Source organism: Thalassophryne amazonica, chromosome 22 (assembly GCF_902500255.1).
Source record: "Thalassophryne amazonica chromosome 22, fThaAma1.1, whole genome shotgun sequence".
Taxonomy (NCBI): domain Eukaryota; kingdom Metazoa; phylum Chordata; class Actinopteri; order Batrachoidiformes; family Batrachoididae; genus Thalassophryne; species Thalassophryne amazonica.
This window is the reverse complement of record NC_047124.1, coordinates 37,448,487-37,473,000: the sequence shown is the minus strand read 5'-3', so window position 1 is coordinate 37,473,000 and position 24,514 is coordinate 37,448,487. Positions and strand designations below refer to the sequence as shown.

General features: G+C 47.4%; 1 protein-coding gene across 1 annotated transcript in view; it reads left to right on the top strand.

Moving 5' to 3' along the window:
• dennd5b (DENN/MADD domain containing 5B) overlaps window positions 1-24,514 on the top strand; it is a 215,476-nt gene that overhangs the window by 129,511 nt on the left and 61,451 nt on the right. The window contains exons 10-11 of the mRNA XM_034163218.1: window positions 50-181; window positions 22,128-22,280. Coding sequence (XP_034019109.1) covers window positions 50-181; window positions 22,128-22,280 — 285 coding nt within the window. The remainder of the gene's footprint in view (window positions 1-49; window positions 182-22,127; window positions 22,281-24,514) is intronic.

Sequence of the window (24,514 nt, the reverse complement as noted above, 5' to 3'; positions counted from 1 at the left end):
ATATTGTCCATCCTGATCACACTGCCTGTTCTGTTTTGTGGACTTTCAGCGCTACACGCAGGAGGCTCGTAGTCTGGGACAAAGTGTGCGCCAACCCAAACTGTCCAACCTGTCCCCTGCCATCATCGCACAGACCAACCGAAAGTTTGTGGACGGACTTCTGAAGGAGTGTCGCACAAAGGTAAAAGAAAACATGTTTCTGGACCGATTCAAGAGTTCAACTTGACACCGTTCAGTCCGGCAGTCTGTCAGAAACACTTTACATCCAATTCAGCTACATTTAGCACTCCCAAAAATCTCCTCATCCTCAAACAGGGGGCGCCACAGCAGATCGAGTTGGGTATTCTTTGGGTTTTTTGTGATACCTGATACGTTTAATTGCACACATTTGAATGCTAAATTGAACATATTGACACCTTAAATATAAAGATAGAAATAAATACACAACAAATGTACACATAAACTTCACATAGTAAATAAACATGAACCCTGTGGTGCTCCAGGGTTCAGTCGCAGTCCCCAGAGCAGAGACCCACATCGACTGAGGTGGCAATCTGGATTTATTCACTGCTGTCAGAGCAAAACAGTTTACAGGACGTACAGAACGTGCAGGACGTACAGAACGTGCAGGACGTACAATACATACAAGACGTACAATACATACAGAACGTACAGGGCGTACAATACATACAGGACGTACAGTACATACAGGACGTACAGTACATACAGGACGTTCAGGACATACAGGACGTACAGTACATACAGGGCGTACAGTACATACAGGACGTACAGGACATACAGGACGTTCAGGATGTTCAGGACATACAGGATGTACAATACATACAGGACGTACAGGACTTACAGGGCGTACAATACATACAGGACGTACAATACAGGACGTACAATACATACAGGACGTACAATACAGGATGTACAATACATACAGGGCGTTCAGGACGTACAGGACGTACAGTACATACAGGATGTACAATACATACAGGACGTACAATACATACAGGATGTACAATACATACAAGACGTACAGGACATACAGGACGTTCAGGATGTTCAGGACATACAGGACGTACAATACATACAGGGCGTACAGGACGTACAATATATACAGGGCGTTCAGGACGTACAGGACGTACAATACATACAGGGCGTTCAGGACGTACAATACATACAGGACGTACAGAACGTACAATACATACAGGGCGTACAATACATACAGGACGTACAGAACGTACAATACATACAGGGCGTACAGGACGTTCAGGACGTACAGGACGTACAATACATACAGGATGTACAATACATACAAGACGTACAGGACGTTCAGGATGTTCAGGACATACAGGAAGTACAATATGTACAGGACGTACAGGAAGTACAGGACGTTCAGGACGTACAATACATACAGGGCGTACAATACATACAGGGGGTACAGGACGTTCAGGGCGTACAGGACGTACAATACATACAGGGCGTACAGGACGTACAATACATACAGGACGTACAATACATACAGGATGTACAGGGCGTACAGGACGTACAATACATACAGGACGTGCAATACATACAGGACGTACAGGGCGTACAGGACGTACAATACATACAGGACGTACGGGGCGTACAGGACGTACAATACATACAGGACGTACGGGGCGTACAGGACGTACAATACGTACAGGACGTACGGGGCGTACAGGACGTACAGGGCGTACAGGACGTACGGGGCGTACAGGACGTACGGGGCGTACAGGACGTACAATACATACAGGACGTACAATACATACAGGATGTACAATACATACAGGACGTACAATACATACAGGACGTACAAGGCGTACAGGATGTACAATACATACAGGACGTACAATACATACAGGATGTACAGGGCGTACAGGACATACAATACATACAGGACGTACAATACATACAGGATGTACAGGGCGTACAGGACATACAATACATACAGGATGTAGAGGGCGTACAATACATACAGGATGTAGAGGGCGTACAATACATACAGGACATACAATACATACAGGATGTAGAGGCCGTACAATACATACAGGACGTACAATACATACAGGATGTACAGGGCGTACAGGACGTACAATACATACAGGATGTACAATACATACAGGACGTACAATACATACAGGATGTACAGGGCGTACAGGATGTACAATACATACAGGATGTACAGGACGTACAATACATACAGGATGTACAGGACGTACAATATGTACAGGACGTACAATACATATAGGACGTACAGGGCGTACAGGACGTACAATACATACAGGGCGTACAGGAAGTACAGGACGTACAATACATACAGGAAGTACAGGACGTACAATACATACAGGAAGTACAGGGCGTACAATACATACAGGAAGTACAGGGCGTACAGGGCGTACAATACATACAGGATGTACAGGACGTACAATACATACAGGACGTACAATACATACAGGACGTACAGGACGTACAATACGTACAGGACGTACAATACAGGATGTACAATACATACAGGGCGTTCAGGACGTACAGGACGTACAGTACATACAGGATGTACAATACATACAGGACGTACAATACATACAGGATGTACAATACATACAAGACGTACAGGACATACAGGACGTTCAGGATGTTCAGGACATACAGGACGTACAATACATACAGGGCGTACAGGACGTACAATATATACAGGGCGTTCAGGACGTACAGGACGTACAATACATACAGGGCGTTCAGGACGTACAATACATACAGGACGTACAGAACGTACAATACATACAGGGCGTACAATACATACAGGACGTACAGAACGTACAATACATACAGGGCGTACAGGACGTTCAGGACGTACAGGACGTACAATACATACAGGATGTACAATACATACAAGACGTACAGGACGTTCAGGATGTTCAGGACATACAGGAAGTACAATATGTACAGGACGTACAGGAAGTACAGGACGTTCAGGACGTACAATACATACAGGGCGTACAATACATACAGGGGGTACAGGACGTTCAGGGCGTACAGGACGTACAATACATACAGGGCGTACAGGACGTACAATACATACAGGACGTACAATACATACAGGATGTACAGGGCGTACAGGACGTACAATACATACAGGACGTGCAATACATACAGGACGTACAGGGCGTACAGGACGTACAATACATACAGGACGTACGGGGCGTACAGGACGTACAATACATACAGGACGTACGGGGCGTACAGGACGTACAATACGTACAGGACGTACGGGGCGTACAGGACGTACAGGGCGTACAGGACGTACGGGGCGTACAGGACGTACGGGGCGTACAGGACGTACAATACATACAGGACGTACAATACATACAGGATGTACAATACATACAGGACGTACAATACATACAGGACGTACAATACATACAGGACGTACAAGGCGTACAGGATGTACAATACATACAGGACGTACAATACATACAGGATGTACAGGGCGTACAGGACATACAATACATACAGGACGTACAATACATACAGGATGTACAGGGCGTACAGGACATACAATACATACAGGATGTAGAGGGCGTACAATACATACAGGATGTAGAGGGCGTACAATACATACAGGACATACAATACATACAGGATGTAGAGGCCGTACAATACATACAGGACGTACAATACATACAGGATGTACAGGGCGTACAGGACGTACAATACATACAGGATGTACAATACATACAGGACGTACAATACATACAGGATGTACAGGGCGTACAGGATGTACAATACATACAGGATGTACAGGACGTACAATACATACAGGATGTACAGGACGTACAATATGTACAGGACGTACAATACATATAGGACGTACAGGGCGTACAGGACGTACAATACATACAGGGCGTACAGGAAGTACAGGGCGTACAATACATACAGGAAGTACAGGACGTACAATACATACAGGAAGTACAGGGCGTACAATACATACAGGAAGTACAGGGCGTACAGGGCGTACAATACATACAGGATGTACAGGACGTACAATACATACAGGACGTACAATACGTACAGGACGTACAATACGTACAGGACGTACAATACGTACAGGACGTACAATACGTACAGGACGTACAATACATACAGGACGTACAGGACGTACAATACATACAGGACGTACAGGGCGTACAGGACGTACAATACATACAGGAAGTACAGGACGTACAATACATACAGGAAGTACAGGGCGTACAGGAAGTACAGGATGTACAGGAAGTACAGGACGTACAGGACGTTCAGGGTGTACAGGACGTACAGTACATACAGGACGTACAGGACGTTCAGGACGTACAATACATACAGGACGTACAGGAAGTACAGGACGTTCAGGACGTACAATACATACAGGATCTACAGGACGTACAGGAAGTACAGGACGTTCAGGACGTACAATACATACAGGGCGTACAATACATACAGGATGTACAGGACATACAGGACGTACCGGACGTACAGGACGTTCAGGACGTACAATACGTACCGGACGTACAGGACGTTCAGGACGTACAATACATACAGGACATACAGGACATACAATACATACAGGATGTACAGGGCGTACAGGATGTACAAGGCGTACAGGACGTACAGGATGTACAGGGCGTATAGGAAGTACAGGACATACAATACATACAGGATGTACAGGACGTACAGGGCGTACAGGACATACAGGATGTTCAGGACGTACAGGACGTACAGTACATACAGGATGTACAGGACGTACAGGACGTACAATACATACAGGATCTACAGGACGTACAATACATACAGGATGTACAGGACGTACAATACATACAGGATGTATACATAACCCGTAAGTTGGAGAGGAAATGGCGTCTCACTAATTTAGAAGATCTTCACTTAGCCTGGAAAAAGAGTTTGTTGCTCTATAAGAAAGCCCTTCGTGAAGCTAGGACATCTTTCTACTCATCACTAATTGAAGAAAATAAGAACAACCCCAGGTTTCTTTTCAGCACTGTAGCCAGGCTGACAAAGAGTCAGAGCTCTATTGAGCTGAGTATTCCATTAACTTTAACTAGTAATGACTTCATGACTTTCTTTGCTAACAAAATTTTGACTATTAGAGAAAAAATTACTCATAACCATCCCAAAGATGTATCGTTATCTTTGGCTGCTTTCAGTGATGCCGGTATTTGGTTAGACTCTTTCTCTCCGATTGTTCTGTCTGAGTTATTTTCATTAGTTACTTCATCCAAACCATCAACATGCTTATTAGACCCCATTCCTGCCAGGCTGCTCAAGGAAGTCCTACCATTATTTAATGCTTCAATCTTAAATATGATCAATCTATCTTTGTTAGTTGGTTATGTACCACAGGCCTTTAAGGTGGCAGTAATTAAACCATTACTTAAAAAGCCATCACTTGACCCAGCTATCTTAGCTAATTATAGGCCAATCTCCAACCTTCCTTTTCTCTCAAAGATTCTTGAGAGGGTCGTTGTAAAACAGCTAACTGATCACCTGCAGAGGAATGGTCTATTTGAAGAGTTTCAGTCAGGTTTTAGAATTCATCATAGTACAGAAACAGCATTAGTGAAGGTTACAAATGATCTTCTTATGGCTTCGGACAGTGGACTTATCTCTGTGCTTGTTCTGTTGGACCTCAGTGCTGCTTTTGATACTGTTGACCATAAAATTTTATTACAGAGATTAGAGCATGTCATAGGTATTAAAGGCATTGCGCTGCGGTGGTTTGAATCATATTTGTCTAATAGATTACAGTTTGTTCATGTAAATGGGGAATCTTCTTCACAGACTAAAGTTAATTATGGAGTTCCACAAGGTTCTGTGCTAGGACCAATTTTATTCACTTTATACATGCTTCCCTTGGGCAGTATTATTAGACGGTATTGCTTAAATTTTCATTGTTACGCAGATGATACCCAGCTTTATCTATCCATGAAGCCAGAGGATACGCACCAATTAGCTAAACTGCAGGATTGTCTTACAGACATAAAGACATGGATGACCTCTAATTTCCTGCTTTTAAACTCAGATAAAACTGAAGTTATTGTACTTGGCCCCACAAATCTTAGAAGCATGGTGTCTAACCAGATCGTTACTCTGGATGGCATTTCCCTGATCTCTAGTAATACTGTGAGAAATCTTGGAGTTATTTTTGATCAGGATATGTCATTCAAAGCGCATATTAAACAAATATGTAGGACTGCCTTTTTGCATTTACGCAATATCTCTAAAATCAGAAAGGTCTTGTCTCAGAGTGATGCTGAAAAACTAATTCATGCATTTGTTTCCTCTAGGCTGGACTATTGTAATTCATTATTATCAGGTTGTCCTAAAAGTTCCCTAAAAAGCCTTCAGTTGGTTCAGAATGCTGCAGCTAGAGTACTGACGGGGACTAGCAGGAGAGAGCATATCTCACCCGTGTTGGCCTCCCTTCATTGGCTTCCTGTTAATGCTAGAATAGAATTTAAAATTCTTCTTCTTACTTATAAGGTTTTGAATAATCAGGTCCCATCTTATCTTAGGGACCTCGTAGTACCATATTACCCCATTAGAGCGCTTCGCTCTCAGACTGCGGGCTTACTTGTAGTTCCTAGGGTTTGTAAGAGTAGAATGGGAGGCAGAGCCTTCAGCTTTCAGGCTCCTCTCCTGTGGAACCAGCTCCCAATTCAGATCAGGGAGACAGATACCCTCTCTACTTTTAAGATTAGGCTTAAAACTTTCCTTTTCGCTAAGGCTTATAGTTAGGGCTGGATCGGGTGACCCTGGACCATCCCTTGGTTATGTTGCTTTAGACGTAGACTGTGTTTCATAATTATTGTATGGCCTTGCCTTGCAATGTGGAGCACCTTGGGGCAACTGTTTGTTGTGATTTGGCGCTATACAAGAAAAAAGTTGATTGATTGATTGATTGGATGTACAGGGTGTACAGGACGTACAATACATACAGGATCTACAGGACGTACAATACATACAGGATGTACAGGGTGTACAGGACGTACAATACATACAGGATCTACAGGACGTACAATACATACAGGATGTACAGGACGTACAGGATGTACAATACGTACAGGATGTACAATACATACAGGATGTACAGGGCGTACAGGACGTACAGGATGTACAGGACGTATAGGAAGTACAGGACATACAATACATACAGGATGTTCAGGACGTACAGGGCGTACAGTACATACAGGATGTACAGAACGTTCAGGACGTACAATACATACAGGACGTACAGGAAGTACAGGACATATAGGATGTACAGGACGTACAGGAAGTACAGGACATACAGGATGTACAGGACGTACAATACATACAGGATGTACAGGGTGTACAGGACGTACAATACATACAGGATCTACAGGACGTACAATACATACAGGATCTACAGGACGTACAGGACGCACAATACATACAGGATCTACAGGACGTACAGTACATACAGGACGTACAGTACATACAGGACGTACAGGAAGTACAGGACATACAGGATGTACAGGACGTACAGGACATACAGGATGTACAGGACGTACAATACATACAGGATGTAAAGGGTGTACAGGACGTACAGGACGTACAGGACGTTCAGGATGTACAGGGCGTTCAGGGTGTACAGGACGTACAGTACATACAGGACGTACAGGACGTTCAGGACGTACAATACATACAGGACGTACAGGAAGTACAGGACATACAGGATGTACAGGACGTACAATACATACAGGATGTACAGGGTGTACAGGACGTACAATACATACAGGATGTACAGGACGTACAATACATACAGGATCTACAGGACGTACAGGACGTACAATACATACAGGATCTACAGGACGTACAGTACATACAGGACGTACAGGACGTACAGGACGTACAATACATACAGGACGTACAGGAAGTACAGGACATACAGGATGTACAGGACGTACAGGACATACAGGATGTACAGGACGTACAATACATACAGGATGTACAGGGTGTACAGGACGTACAATACATACAGGATCTACAGGACGTACAATACATACAGGATGTACAGGACGTACAGGATGTACAGGACGTATAGGAAGTACAGGATGTACAATACATACAGGATGTACAGGGCGTACAGGACGTACAGGATGTACAGGACGTATAGGAAGTACAGGGCGTACAGGACATACAGGATGTTCAGGAAGTACAGGGCGTACAGGACATACAGGATGTTCAGGACGTACAGGGCGTACAGGACATACAGGATGTTCAGGACGTACAGGGCGTACAGGACATACAGGATGTTCAGGAAGTACAGGACATACAATACATACAGGATGTTCAGGACGTACAGGGCGTACAGTACATACAGGATGTACAGGACGTTCAGGACGTACAGGACGTACAATACATACAGGACGTACAGGAAGTACAGGACATACAGGATGTACAGGACGTACAATACATACAGGATGTACAGGGTGTACAGGACGTACAATACATACAGGATGTACAGGACGTACAATACATACAGGGTGTACAGGACGTACAATACATACAGGATGTACAGGACGTACAATATATACAGGATCTACAGGATGTACAGGACGTACAATACATACAGGATCTACAGGACGTACAGGATGTACAGGGCGTACAGGACGTACAATACATACAGGATCTCCAGGACGTATAATACATACAGGATGTACAGGACATACAGGACGTACAATACATACAGGATGTACAGGACATAGAGGACGTACAATACATACAGGACGTACAGGACGTACAATACGTACAGGACGTACAATACGTACAGGACGTACAATACATACAGGGCATACAGGACGTACAGTATGTACAGGACGTACAATACATACAGGATGTACAGGGCGTACAGGACGTACAGGATGTACAGGGCGTACAGGATATACAATACATACAGGACGTACAATACGTACAGGACGTACAGGAAGTACAGGATGTACAGGACATACAATACATACAGGATGTACAGGGCGTACAATACATACAGGACGTACAATACATACAGGATGTACAGGGCGTACAGGATGTACAGGGCGTACAGAACGTACAATATGTACAGGGCGTACAGGACGTACAGGACATACAGGACGTACAATACATACAGGACGTACAGGACGTACAATACGTACAGGACGTACAATACGTACAGGACGTTCAGGACGTACAATACATTCAGGACGTACAATACATACAGGATGTACAGGACGTAAAATACATACAGGACGTACAGGGCATACAGGACGTACAGGACGTACAGGGCGTACAGGACATACAATACGTACAGGATGTACAGGGCGTACAATACATACAGGACGTACAGGGCGTACAGGACGTACAGGATGTACAGGGCGTACAGGATATACAATACATACAGGACGTACAGGACGTACAATACGTACAGGACGTACAGGAAGTACAGGATGTACAGGACGTACAATACATACAGGATGTATAGGGCGTACAATACATACAGGACGTACAATACATACAGGACGTACAATACATACAGGATGTACAGGGCGTACAGGACGTACAATACATACAGGACGTACAGGACATACAGGGCGTACAATACGTACAGGACGTACAGGACGTACAATACGTACAGGACGTACAATACGTACAGGACGTACAATACGTACAGGACGTACAGTACGTACAGGACGTTCAGGACGTACAATACATACAGGGCATACAGGATGTACAGGACGTACAATACATACAGGATGTACAGGGCGTACAGGACGTACAGGATGTACAGGGCGTACAGGATATACAATACGTACAGGACGTACAGGACGTACAATACGTACAGGATGTACAGGGCGTACAATACGTACAGGATGTACAGGACGTACAATACATACAGGATGTACAGGGCGTACAATACATACAGGACGTACAATACATACAGGACGTACAGGGCGTACAATACATACAGGACGTACAATACGTACAGGGCGTACAATACATACAGGACGTACAATACATACAGGACGTACAATACATACAGGACGTACAGGGCGTACAGGACATACAATACATACAGGACGTACAGGGCCTACAATACATACAGGACGTACAGGAAGTACAGGACGTACAGGACGTACAATACATACAGGACGTACAGGAAGTACAGGACGTACAATACATACAGGACGTACAGGAAGTACAGGGCGTACAGGACGTACAATACATACAGGGCGTACAGGACGTTCAGGACGTACAGGAAGTAAAGGACGTACAGGACGTTCACGATGTACAGGACGTAAAGAAATGTAGTCCATTTATATATAAATGTAGTCTGTTTCCTAAAAGCTCTTCCCACATGTCTGGTTTCATGTCTGTGAATTCCCAGAAAGTGAATCCTTCAACAAGATTGACAAGATTGACTTGAGGAGTAATTGAAAGTCTTAGTCTTGGTTTTGATCCAGTTCCACTCGTGGTGCTCCACTAGTGGAACTGGATCAAGACCAAGATAAGTATGACTTTTGGCCAGAATTGTTCACATGGTTATACAAGCATCAGATTTGACATGAATGTTCTTCATAAATCAGTGTTTGAGAAAAAAGCGCTGGCCGCATGAAAATACAATATGACAGCCAGGTAGGGGTCAAAATTTAAAAATGCTCCAATCATATTGAAAGCTATACCACATTATATGTCTGATCATAAAGATTCCAAAAAGGTACAGTTTGGACTATCTATGACTGAATGTTCTGGAGTTATGGGGTAAAAACAGCAAGAATGGTAAGAAAGGTCAGTTTCAGTTTGGACAGGGGTCAAAAGTTAAAGTTCCTCCAATTTTTGTCAAATGTGATGCAGATTATTGGTTGTTAATAGGGGTTTAAAAAGGAATAGTTTGCACCATGTGTCATGCTTAGTTATCATGTTACAGGGTAACATACGTCACATGTAATAGAATCCAATGGACGACAACATTGTTTGACATTTACTCTGCAAACCAACCATTCAACACAGTCAAGACTTTTCCATTTATTAATCCTATTAGTTCAAGCAATAATTTGCACCACTTCTTACCAAAATTCATGCAACTTTAACTTTTGACTCCCGTGCAAACTGAAACTGACCTTTCTGTTATGTGTCGGACGCAGCCCGGAGAACCGACCAGCGTTTGAAGGACCCAGTATAAAATAAGCAGAGCACGGTACAAAGGATAACAGAGTTTAATAAACATAACAGTGATGTGATAAATATAACAAAAGAGTGCGCGGTCTGGCGTGGTGGATTACGGTGCGCTCCCAGCAGCACTAACGGTCCGGAGCCAGAACCAGTTCGGCCCCAAGGACCCCGCCGACACCCCCCAGGTGGCCGCGACAAACCGAGTCTGTGAATGAAGAAATCATCATGTGAGTCCACACTCCACACACAGAGAGACCGCTCAAAGGTGTACAAACAGCAAACACTTCCTGGCTTAATTACTAATCAGCTTCCCACCCTGCAGGCATGGAACACCCTGTTCACAAACTCACTGCAGTGGAAGCTGATTAAAACAACTAACATAACAGCTCAATATAATAAGGTGTGAGGGACACCACATTTACTGACTGTACAAATGTTAGTCACAAAACCTGACGTACCTCAGGAAGTGTGGTGACGAGCGTGAGACCTCACCCTCTCCTCTTTCACAGACCATGCATCAAACCTGGACGTTCTCTGCATCCACTGATGATGAGATGGCTCTCGAGATGACGATCTCACCCATCTGGTCACAAGGTCGAGTCTCTGGCAAATACACACTGTGTACTCCAGACTTAAATGCCACCATGTTCCAATCCGTGTAGATGCACCACAGCTGTGAGTCCTGACGAGCCTCAGGTGATCAGGGTGAGGTCCTGATAACTCAGCCACACAGCCACTCAGTCCTAAACGTGCACCACCTGGAAGGAAAACCAAAAGACAGAAACAGAAGACAAACAAAAGCCAGCCAGGCACGCCAGCCACAACACTTTCTTACCATTCTTGCTGTTTTTACCCCATAACTCCAGAACATTCAGTCATAGATAGTCCAAACTATACCTTTTTGGAATCTTTGTGATCCGACACATAATGTGGTATAGCTTTCAATATGATTGGAGCATTTTTAAATTTTGACCCCTACCTGGCTGTCATATTGGATTTTCAAGTGGCCTGTACTTTTTTTCTCAAACACTGATTTATGAAGACCATTCATGCTAAATCTGATGCTTGCATAACCATGTGAAGGATTGTTTCAGTTATCTGCTGCACTACACTGCAAACACTTCTCACTCAGCTTCTAAAATGCTGGACATCCATTGATTTCAGAATAATCACATCATCATCCACAGTGTCCAGCCATGATGAAGCACTGTAGATATTCTCACTTGCATTCATTGAGTACTGGCACAGTTACTAAGTGGTTGGTGATTGACCTCTTGATGCCAGACTGGTCACTGGACAGGAATCAGCTGGGACTGAATTCTACAACCCCAATTCCAATAAAGTTGGGATGTTGTGTAAAATGTAAATAAAAACAGAATACAATGATTTTCAAATCCTCTTCAACCTATATTTAATTGAATACACCACAAAGACAAGATATTTAATGTGCAAACTGATAAGCTTTATTGTTTTTGTGCAAATATTTGCTCATTTTGAAATGGTTGCCTGCAACACGTTTCAAACTAGAAGCACTCGGAGAGCACAAACCTCCACCAAGGCCATAGGGTCACTGACGTCACATGGAATACCCTTTGGCAAAGAGACTTATTCCACGTCATTTCACTCATCTACTATCATGTTTCAGATTCACTGGTTAACCCTCTGGGGTCCGAGGGCATTTTTTGGACAGTTCACTCACCTGGCATAAATGTTTTATTATTGATGTTAACAGCTCTCCCTGCATCCCACAATCAAGTTTTATGGCTCTTTTTTTCAGGACAACCTGTACTTTCAAAATATACATGCTATAGTTCTGTTTTATAAGTGTAATAAAGGTTAACAATCACAAATAAGAAAGGAAAAAGTAAAGAGGAAATAATTTTCTACACACATTTATTCAAAACACATAGCAAACTGTAATAAACTAGTAACACATCACTCTTAAAAACAATCTTTTGTGTGTCACGTGAGGTGAATCTGCCCTATGATTGGATTTTGGAAAACCATGTGACGGTGAACCAATTCCGATTGGACACTGACATTGCTCACGTCATCACACAGCTTCTATGAGGAGTACAAAGATGGTGGACGGTGGCTCGAAAGTTTGCGGAGTTAACTTTTCAGCAAAATAAAAGTTTTTATCTCATATCATTAAAAAGTTATTTATAATTTAATAAAGCTTGGTCTCAGCCGTCATATACGGCAGCGTCGGCCCCAGAGGGTTAAACAGCAAATGTATTTATAAAGAGAAACTGCATGAATTACACAGGTTTTTTTTATTTTCTAATAACAAGTTTATTCAATGAGGAGAAACAAATGCTGAATTATTGTTGTGTTGTAACTTAATTTTTGTTCAGCCTTTGTGACCTGTCTTCATGAAGTTAGATGCAAAAATGTTGAAATTGGCCCTATCCTGCAACGATAAAGAATCCTTAAAAAATTACTGGATCCAGATCGTGTTCCGGATCATTACCAAAATTTATTGACTTCTAAGTTAGGCCAAGATACACCCCTGGTAAAAATTTCACTGAAATCTGTTGAGGATTTTTTTTTTTTGAGTAATCCTGCTAACAAACCAACCAACCAACCAACCAACAAATGGACATAACCGAAAACATAACCTCCTTGGCGGAGGTAAAAAGCTGGGACAGTGGTATGTTTCCCACTGTGTTACATCACCTTTCCTTCTAACAACACTCAATAAGCGTTTGGGAACTGAGGACACTAACTGTTCAAGCTTTGTAGGTGGAATTCTTTCCCATTCTTGCTTGATGTACGACTTCAGTTGTTCAACAGTCTTTGTTGTCGTATCTATAATGTGCCACACATTTTCAATGGGTCTGGTACCCACACTCTTTTACTACAAAGCCACTCTGTTGGAACACGTGCAGAATGTGGCTTGGCATTGTCTTGCTGAAATAAGCAGGGACGTCCCTGAAAAAGACGTTGCTTGGATGGCAGCATGTGTTGCTCCAAAACCTGCATGTACCTTTCAGCATTGATGGTGCCATCACAGATGTGTAAGTTGCACATGCCATGGGCACTAACACACCCCCATACCATCACAGATGCTGGCTTTTGAACTTTGTGCTGGTAACAATCTGGATGGTCTTTTTCCTGTTTTGTCTGGAGGACACAATGTCCATGATTTCCAAAAACAATTTGAAATGTGGACTCATCAGACCACAGCACACTTTTCCACTTTGCTTCTGTCCATTTCAAATGAGCTCGGGCCCAGAGAAGGCGGCGGTGTTTCTGGATGTTGTTGATGTTTGACTTTCACTTTGCATGATAGAGTTTTAACTTGCACTTGTAGATGTAGCGACAAACTGTGTTAACTGACAGTGGTTTTCTGAAGTGTTCCTGAGCCCACGTGATAAGATCCTTTACACAATGATGGTGGTTTTTAATGCAGTGCCGCCTGAGGGATCGAAGGTCACGTTCATTCAGTGTTGGTTTTTGGCCTTCTGCTTACGTGTAGAAAGTTCTCCAGATTCTCTGAATCTTCTGATTATATTATGGACTGTAGATGATGGAATCCCTAAATTCTGTGCAATTGAACATTGAGAAACATTGTTCTTAAACTGTTGGACTATTTTTTCACACAGTTGTTCACAAAGTGGTGATCCTTGCCCCATCTTTGCTCATGAATGGCTGAGCCTTTCGGGGATGCTCCTTTTATACCCAATCATGACACTCACCTGTTTCCAGTTAACCTGCTCACCTGTGGAATGCTCCAAACATGTTGTGTGGGCCGCTGAAGAGGAGGTACTGCTGGCCCACCACCACCAGATGGCGCCCTGCTTGGAGTGCGGGCTTCAAGCACGAGAGGGCGTCGGAGCTGCTGGGAGTGACAGCTGTCACTTATCAGCACCAGCTGTCACTCATCCAACTCATCACCATAAAGGCCGGTCTGCAACTCCACCTCCTCGCCGAGAAATCAGCTACCACTCAAGGTAACCTTCTCTGCGGTGATTTTCTGTGACTAAACATTGTTCTGTGTGCAGCTGTTTTCCTGTGGCTACAGTCTGAAGCTGGATTGGCGGATAGTGTGAGCGCGACGTCTTCGCCTCTCACTCCTTCCAGGGAAGTGACTGACAGGAGCTGCACGGGTGAATCTGTTTCTGGAGGTGGGAGGTTCTCCCTCCCGGAGGAACTGATCAAGGAGAGATTACTGGGTGTGTCTTCACACACCCACCATTAACTGTTTCTGTTTCTGCCAGCAGTACCAGGTCTGACAGCTGGAGGCGGTGGCCACCTGGGACTCGGGACTTGGCGGCTCCGGTGTTCTTCAGATCCGCTGGCGGTGGAAGCCGTGTGGGATCCGTCTCTTCTCTGGACAGACGTCTTCTATCCTCGAGCCTGCCCACACGTCACCTTGTATATGATTGACTGTACTCCTCTATTGTTATTGTCTGTATTCCGTTGTGCAATTCACAACATTAAATTGTTACTTTTTGGCTTATCCATTGTCCGTTCATTAATGCCTCCTGTTGTGGGTCCGTGTCACTACACCTTCCCAACAAAACAGGTGTTCTTTGAGCATTCATCAACTTTCCCAGTCTTTTGTTGCCACTGTCCCAGCTTTTTTGAAACGTGTTGCAGGCATCCATTTCAAAATGAGCAAATATTTGCACAAAAACAATAAAGTTTATCAGTTTGAACATTAAATATCTTTCTGGTGTATTCAATTGAATATAGGTTGAAGAGGATTTGCAAATCATTGTATTCTAGTTTTATTTACATTTCACACAATGTTCCAACTTCATTGGAATTGAGGTTGTACTCAGAATGACCCTTGCAGGTACTTTTTTCTGGCAGGGTGAGCCGTGGAATAACCCTGTATTTGTTACAAGTCAGGTCATTGGCCTTTCAATTTCCATCAAGGAACACAGCTGGGTGTTCAAATCCAAACCCTTGACTTTGTAACGGAGGGCACCTGGATAACAGATCAAGTTAGGGATCGCCTTGTTATGTGGGCCGCTGAAGAGGAGCTACTGCTGGCCCACCACTACCAGAGGGCGCCCTGCTTGGAGTGCGGGCTCCAAGCACGAGAGGGCGCCAGACCCAGAAGAAGTGACAGCTGTCACTCATCGCACCAGCTGTCATTCATCTACACCACTTTATAAGCCGGACTGCAACTCCACCTCCTCGCCGAGATATCAGCTACCGAAGAGGTAATTTCTCTGCTGACTCATATCGTTGAGTGATAACCTGAACTTCTTTTGCAGCCGTTATCCTGTGGTGTTCTTCCTTATCTGTGGGATTGGCGTTTGGTGTGACAGCGATGGCTTCGCCTCACACCCCAAACCAGATAAGTGGATTAAACAGGAGCTGCACGAGTGTGTGATTGGAGGTGGAGGTGCTCCCTCCTAACTGTGTGCAGACTGGATTACTGAGTGTGCGGACTCACTCTCATTCATCTTGTCTTTGCTTTCTGCCAGCAGTACCAGGGTCGACAGCCGAAGACAGAGGCCACCTGGGGACTCGGGACTTGGCGGCTCCGGTGTTCTTCAGACCGTTGGTGGTGGAAGCCGTGTGGGACGCGGCTTCTCTCTCGTCGGGGGTCTTCTATCTTCGAGCCTGCCCACACGTCACCTGGTGTTAATTGACTTTACAAATTTTGTGTATTTCGTTGTGTGTTGTCACAACATTAAATTGTTACTTTTTGGCTTATTCATTGTCCGTTCATTTGCGCCCCCTGTTGTGGGTCCGTGCTACGACACCTTCCCAACAGGATTTCTCGGCCATTCGTCATGGATTCCGAGGGGCCTCAACCCGAGCTTGAACGGCCAATGGAAGAGCCAGGAGAGCAGGCGTCAGCAGGAGGCGTGTTGAGTGAGCTGCAGCAGATCTTAACCGCCTTCACGGCTCGGCTAGATTTAGTGACCGAGCAGAATGTTCTCCTTAACCGGAGGGTGGAGGCTCTCACCGCCAGGGTGGAAGCGTGCGATCAGGGCGCTGCTGCAGTCACTCCTCTTGCTGGTCCTGGGCCCGTAACAGACGTTCCACTGGTCGTTCAACGACCCCCCCCACCGTCCCCTGAAGCATACATAAGCCCTCCGGAACCGTACGGGGGCTGTGTTGAGACGTGCGCAGACTTCCTCATGCAGTGTTCGCTCGTCTTTTCACAGCGCCCTGTCATGTACGCGTCAGATGCCAGCCGGGTGGCTTATGTTATGAATCTGCTTCGAGGAGAGGCACGCGCCTGGGCTACGGCGCTTTGGGAGCAGAATTCACGGCTCCTAACGTCTTATGCTGGGTTTGTACGGGAGTTCAAACAAGTGTTTGACCATCCCAACAGAGGCGAGACCGCTTCGAGCGTGCTGCTGTCAATGAGACAGGGGCGCCGCAGTGCAGCCGAGTATGCAGTCGACTAAGCTAAGGAGGGACCGCGGGATTTTGACGGGCTTGTCGATTTGGTTATACGCTTAGACAACCGTTTAAATGAGCATCGTCGGGAGCAGGCCAGGGGGCGTGACCGGGCACGAGCCGTCCCTCCCCCTTCCGGTTCCGAAAAGGTGACGTCGTCCCCACGCTTCACTGCCAGAGAGCTCCGTGTGGCTACAGCTCCCCCTGCTGAGGAGGCTATGGACACGAGCAGGGCCAAAGTTAAAACAAACATCAGACAAAGGAGGCTGGCCCGCGGGGAGTGTTTTGTCTGCGGCTCTTGTGAGCACATGCAGAAGGACTGCCCCAAAACGGTCAAACTACAACGCCCGTCCTTAGAAACTGGGCTAAGGGTGGGCCATAACACGCACGCGGGGAAACCCCGCAAATCTGCACGAATCCCAGTAACGATTCTTTGTGGGGATTTAACCCTTCACGCCCCAGCACTGGTAGACACGGGGTCGGAAGGGAATCTGCTGGATAGCAGATGGGCAAAGGAAGTAGGGCTCCCCCTGGTGGCTCTGCCGGCACCATTGCAGGTGAGAGCACTAGATGGCACCCTGCTTCCATTAATCACACATCAGACACAGCCTGTGACCTTGGTTGTGTCTGGAAATCACATGGAGGAGATCGTGTTCCATGTAACACCTTCTACCTCCCGAGTGATTTTGGGATTTCCATGGATGGTGAAGCACAATCCCCGGATTGATTGGCCGTCCGGGGTTGTGACGCAGTGGAGCGAAACCTGCCACCGGGAGTGTTTAGGATCCTCGGTTCCTCCCAGCATGACGGCTAATGAGGAGGTTAAAGTCCCCCCCAATCTATCGGCGGTGCCAAAGGAGTACCACGATCTTGCTGACGTTTTCAGCAAAGATCTGGCGCTCACTCTTCCCCCGCACCGACCGTACGATTGTGCCATCGATTTGGTCCCGGGCGCTGAGTACCCGTCCAGTAGGTTGTACAACCTCTCACGTCCGGAACGCGAATCAATGGAGACCTACATTCGGGACTCTTTAGCTGCCGGGCTGATCCGGAACTCCACCTCCCCGATGGGTGCTGGTTTCTTTTTTGTGGGCAAAAAGGACGGCGGACTCCGTCCATGCATTGATTACAGAGGGCTGAACGAGATCACGATTCGCAACCGATACCCATTACCTCTGTTGGATTCAGTGTTCACGCCCCTGCATGGAGCCCAAATTTTCACTAAATTGGATCTTAGAAACGCGTACCACCTGGTTCGGATCCGGAAGGGAGACGAATGGAAGACGGCATTTAACACCCCGTTAGGTCACTTTGAGTACCTGGTCATGCCGTTCGGCCTCACTAACGCCCCCGCGACGTTCCAAGCTTTGGTAAATGACGTCTTGCGGGACTTCCTGCATCGGTTCGTCTTCGTATATCTGGATAATATACTCATCTTTTCCCAGGACCCTGAGATCCATGTCCAGCATGTACGTCAGGTCCTACAGCGGTTGTTGGAGAACCGGCTGTTTGTGAAGGGCGAGAAGTGCGAGTTCCACCGCACTTCTTTGTCCTTCTTGGGGTTCATCATCTCCTCCAACTCCGTCGCCCCTGATCCGGCCAAGGTTGCGGCGGTGAGAGATTGGCCCCAACCAACAAGCCGCAGGAAATTGCAGCAGTTCCTCGGCTTTGAAAATTTCTACAGGAGGTTCATTAAAGGCTACAGTCAGGTAGTTAGCCCCCTGACTGCCCTGACCTCCACCAAGGTCCCCTTCACCTGGTCGGATCGGTGCGAAGCCGCGTTCCAGGAGTTGAAACGTCGGTTCTCGACTGCACCAGTTCTGGTGCAGCCTGATCCTGATCGCCAGTACATAGTGGAAGTGGACGCCTCTGACTCAGGGATAGGAGCCGTGCTGTCCCAGAGCGTCGAGGCTGATAAGGTTCTCCATCCTTGTGCCTATTTTTCCCGCAGGTTGACCCCAGCTGAACGGAACTATGACGTCGGCAATCGGGAGCTCCTCGCGGTGAAGGAGGCTCTTGAAGAGTGGAGACACCTGCTGGAGGGGGCGTCGTTGCCTTTCACGGTTTTCACGGACCATCGGAACCTGGAGTACATCCGGACCGCCAAGCGGCTGAACCCCAGGCAAGCCCGCTGGTCTCTGTTCTTCGGGCGCTTTGACTTCCGGATCACGTACCGCCCCGAGACCAAAAACCAAAAATCGGATGCATTGTCCCGGGTGCACGAAGAAGAAGCCAAGGCGGGGCTGTCGAACCCCACCGAGACCATCATCCCCGAGTCCACTGTCGTGGCCTCCCTCACCTGGGACGTGGAGAAGACCGTCCGGGAGGCCCTGGCAAGGAGCCCGGACCCGGGGACCGGCCCCAAGAACAGAATGTACGTCCCACCAGAGGCAAGAGCTGCCGTATTGGACTTCTGTCACGGGTCCAAGCTCTCCTGTCATCCCGGAGTGCGTAGGACCGTGGCAGTGGTCCAGCAGTGCTTCTGGTGGGCGTCCCAGGAAACCGACGTTCAGGACTACGTCCAGGCCTATACCATCTGCGCCAGGGGCAAGGCAGACCATCGGAGGACGTCGGGACTCCTCCAACCCCTGCCGGTGCCTCACTGCCCCTGGTCTCACATTGGCCTGGACTTCATCACGGGCCTCCCGCCGTCCCAGGGTAACACCATTATTCTCACGATAGTGGACCGGTTCTCCAAGGCGGCCCACTTCGTGGCCCTCCCGAAGCTCCCGACGGCCCAGGAGACGGCAGACCTCCTGGTCCACCACGTCATGCGGCTGCATGGGATACCATCGGACGTTGTATCAGATCGTGATCCCCAGTTCTCTTCGCAGGTTTGGAAGAGTTTCTGTAAGGAGCTGGGGGCCACCGTGAGTCTCTCGTCCGGGTACCACCCCCAGACAAACGGCCAGGCAGAGCGGGCTAACCAGGAGTTGGAACAGGCCCTTCGCTGCGTCACCTCCGCGCACCCGGCGGCCTGGAGTCACCATCTGGCCTGGATCGAGTATGCCCATAACAGCCAAGTCTCGTCTGCTACCGGCCTCTCCCCTTTTGAGGCATGTTTGGGGTACCAGCCCCCATTGTTCCCGCTGGTGGAGGGAGAGGTCGGTGTGCCCTCGGTCCAGGCCCACCTCAGGAGCTTCACTGCGGATCCACCCTGTATTCCATGTGTCCCACATCAAGCCACACCACACCTCGCCCCTCTGTGCACCTGGACCTACGCCGCCTCCTGCCCGGCTCATCGATGGGGAGCCTGCTTGGACAGTCCGCAGGCTCCTGGACGTCCGTCGTAAGGGCCGGGGGTTCCAATATCTGGTGGACTGGGAGGGGTATGGACCTGGGTGAAGAGGAGCTTCATCCTGGACCTGGCCCTCCTGGCCGATTTCTACAAAAGACACCCGGACAAGCCAGGTCGGGCGCCAGGAGGCGCCCGTTGAGGGGGGGGGTCCTGTTATGTGGGCCGCTGAAGAGGAGGTACTGCTGGCCCACCACCACCAGAGGGCGCCCTGCTTGGAGTGCGGGCTCCAAGCACGAGAGGGCGCCAGACCCAGAAGAAGTGACAGCTGTCACTCATCGCACCAGCTGTCACTCATCTACACCACTTTATAAGCCGGACTGCAACTCCACCTCCTCGCCGAGAAATCAACTACCGAAGAGGTAATTTCTCTGCTGACTCATATCGTTGAGTGATAACCTGAACTTCTTTTGCAGCCGTTATCCTGTGGTGTTCTTCCTTATCTGTGGGATTGGCGTTTGGTGTGACAGCGACGGCTTCGCCTCACACCCCAAACCAGATAAGTGGATTAAACAGGAGCTGCATGAGTGTGTGATTGGAGGTGGAGGTGCTCCCTCCTAACTGTGTGCAGACTGTGGATTACTGAGTGTGCGGACTCACACTCATTCATCTTGTCTTTGCTTTCTGCCAGCAGTACCAGGGTCGACAGCCGAAGACAGAGGCCACCTGGGGACTCGGGACTTGGCGGCTCCGGTGTTCTTCAGACCGTTGGTGGTGGAAGCCGTGTGGGACGCGGCTTCTCTCTCGGCGGGGGTCTTCTATCTTCGAGCCTGCCCACACGTCACCTGGTGTTAATTGACTTTACAAATTTTGTGTATTTCGTTGTGTGTTGTCACAACATTAAATTGTTACTTTTTGGCTTATTCATTGTCCATTCATTTGCGCCCCCTGTTGTGGGTCCGTGCTACGACACCTTCCCAACACGCCTATTGGAGTGAAATGTGGTGAGGACCTTGTGTGGGGGAGGCACGTTAATCATGAAGGCCCATCAGGGCCCTTGAACACGAGACAGCTAACAGGGCTCTGATGGAACAAGACATCCTCAACGGCAGATCAGATGGAGGAGGTGATGGCTTGTAACCCAGCGGCTGTGAAGGCAGATGAAGACTGCAGATTGACTGTGTGGACGTGAAACAGGGACGGATGATCTCTGTTCTTTTGTGTGGAGCAGCGGTGCTGCTGCTGATGTTGGTGGTTGTGTGTTTGTGCTCAGACCAAACGGATGCTGGTGGAGAAGATGGGCAGGGAGGCGGTGGAGCTGGGTCATGGCGACGCCACCATCACCGGGATGGAGGAGAACATGCTGATAGCCAGCCTGTGCGATCTGCTGGAGAGGATCTGGAGTCACGGGCTGCAGGTCAAACAGGTCAGTGCAGAAACACAGCGGTAATAAGTAACCATGCAGTGTCCACCGCGGCAACAGACTCATCTCCGGCTTCAAACTGGATTTTTAAAATTTCATTTTTACATTCATCGGTTTTCTAAAGCTGCTTCCTCCAGTTAAGCATTACAGGGGGTGGAGCCTATCCCAGCTGTCACGGACTGAGTGTGTGGACTCAGACCTGGGCCCCGAGGCCACGCCTCCATCCCCTCCCTGTGCGACCTGATTAAAGTGTTGGTACACTGTAAAAAAATGTGACTTAGTTCAACTGAATGTCAGTAAACTCACCTTAAAGATCAGCTTTGTTTCAACTCACACAGCTTTAAGTCCAGATTTTGAAAACAGATCAACTTGAGTCCAACATCCTAAACTTCCTATTACAAGTGGAGTAAATGAGAAGACATAAGTTCACTTAACTTAATGGGGCTGTCATTTTTTACAGTGGACATTGAGTTTAATTCAATATAAAAATACTCTGTAAATTACAAAAACGTAACATATAATAATGAACAATCTCAGTAAAAACCTCGTAAACAGGACTTAGGAACACATTTGTTCTTAAGAATGTTTTGTGAATGAGACCCAATGAAATTTGTCCAAACAAAAAAAAAGATTTAAATGCAACAGTGTTTTTGTTGTTGTTATTTTGTTTTGTTGTTTTTTGCTCAGACTAAGGGCAGTTCAGAACCTCCATGACCAGTAAAATTTCAAGGACCAAGACGTCGCCCTGTATGGCGGAGCCGGGGCCCCACCCTGGAGCCAGGCCTGGGGTTGGGGCTCGCGCGCAAGCGCCTGGTGGTCGATGATCAACTTTGTAGTCATATCATCTTCGGCCACGTGTCTCGGACACTCAAGTGAAGAGAGGGGCAGAGCTGTCGACCGATCACCATCTGGTGGTGAGTTGGATCCGCTGGGAGGGGAGGAAGCCGGTCAGACCTGGCAGGCCCAAATGTATCGTGAGGGTCTGCTGGGAACGACTGGCGGAACCCTCTGTCAGCGAGGTCTTCAACTCCCACCTCCAGGAGAGCTTCTCCTAGATCCCGGGGGAGGTTGGAGACATAGAGTCCGAGTGGACCATGTTCTCCACCTCCATTGTCGATGCGGCCACTCGTAGCTGTGGTCGCAAGGTCTCTGGTGCCTGTCGCGATGGCAATCCCCAAACCCGGTGGTGGACACCGGAAGTAAGGGATGCCGTCAAGCTGAGGGAGTCCTACTTATCTTTGTTGGTAGGTGGGACCCCAGAGGCAGCTGACAGGTATCGGCAGGCCAAGCGTGGCCAAGATTCTGGCAAACCGTCTGACGCCTCAGGAGGCGGAAGCAGCTCTCCACCAGCACTGTTTACGGTGTGGGTGGGGAGCTTTTGACCCTGACTGGGGATGTTGTCGGGCGGTGGAAGGAATACTTCGAGGATCTCCTGAATCCCATCGTCACGTCTTCAGAAGAGGAAGCAGAGACTGGGGACTCAGAGGCGGACTCATCCATTACCCAGGCCGAAGTCACCGAGGTGGTTAGAAAGCTCCTCTGTGGCAAGGCTCCTGGGGTGGATGAAATCCGTCCTGAGTACCTTAAGTCTCTGGGTGTTGTGGGACTGTCTTGGCTGACACGCCTCTACAACATCGCGTGGCGATCGGGGACAGTGCCTCTGGATTGGCAGACCGGGATGGTGGTCCCTCTGTTTAAGAAGCGGGACCGGAGGGTGTGTTCCAAGTATAGGGGGATCACACTCCTCAGCCTCCCTGATAAGGTCTATTCCAGAGTACTGGAGAGGAGAATTCGACCGATGGTCGAACCTTGGATTTAAATCAAATCAATTTTATTTATATAGCGCCAAATCACAACAAACAGTTGCCCCAAGGCGCTTTATATTGTAAGGCAAAAGCCATACAATAATTACAGAAAAACCCCAATGGTCAAAACAACCCCCTGTGAGCAAGCACTTGGCGACAGTGGGAAGGAAAAACTCCCTTTTAACAGGAAGAAACCTCCAGCAGAACCAGGCTCAGGGAGGGGCAGTCTTCTGCTAGGACTGGTTGGGGCTGAGGGAGAGAACCAGGAAAAAGACATGCTGTGGAAGAGAGCAGAGATCAATCACTAATGATGCAGTGGTGCATACAGAGCAAAAAGAGAAAGAAACACTCAGTGCATCATGGGAACCCCCCAGCAGTCTAAGTCTATAGCAGCATAACTAAAGGATGGTTCAGGGTCACCTGATCCAGCCC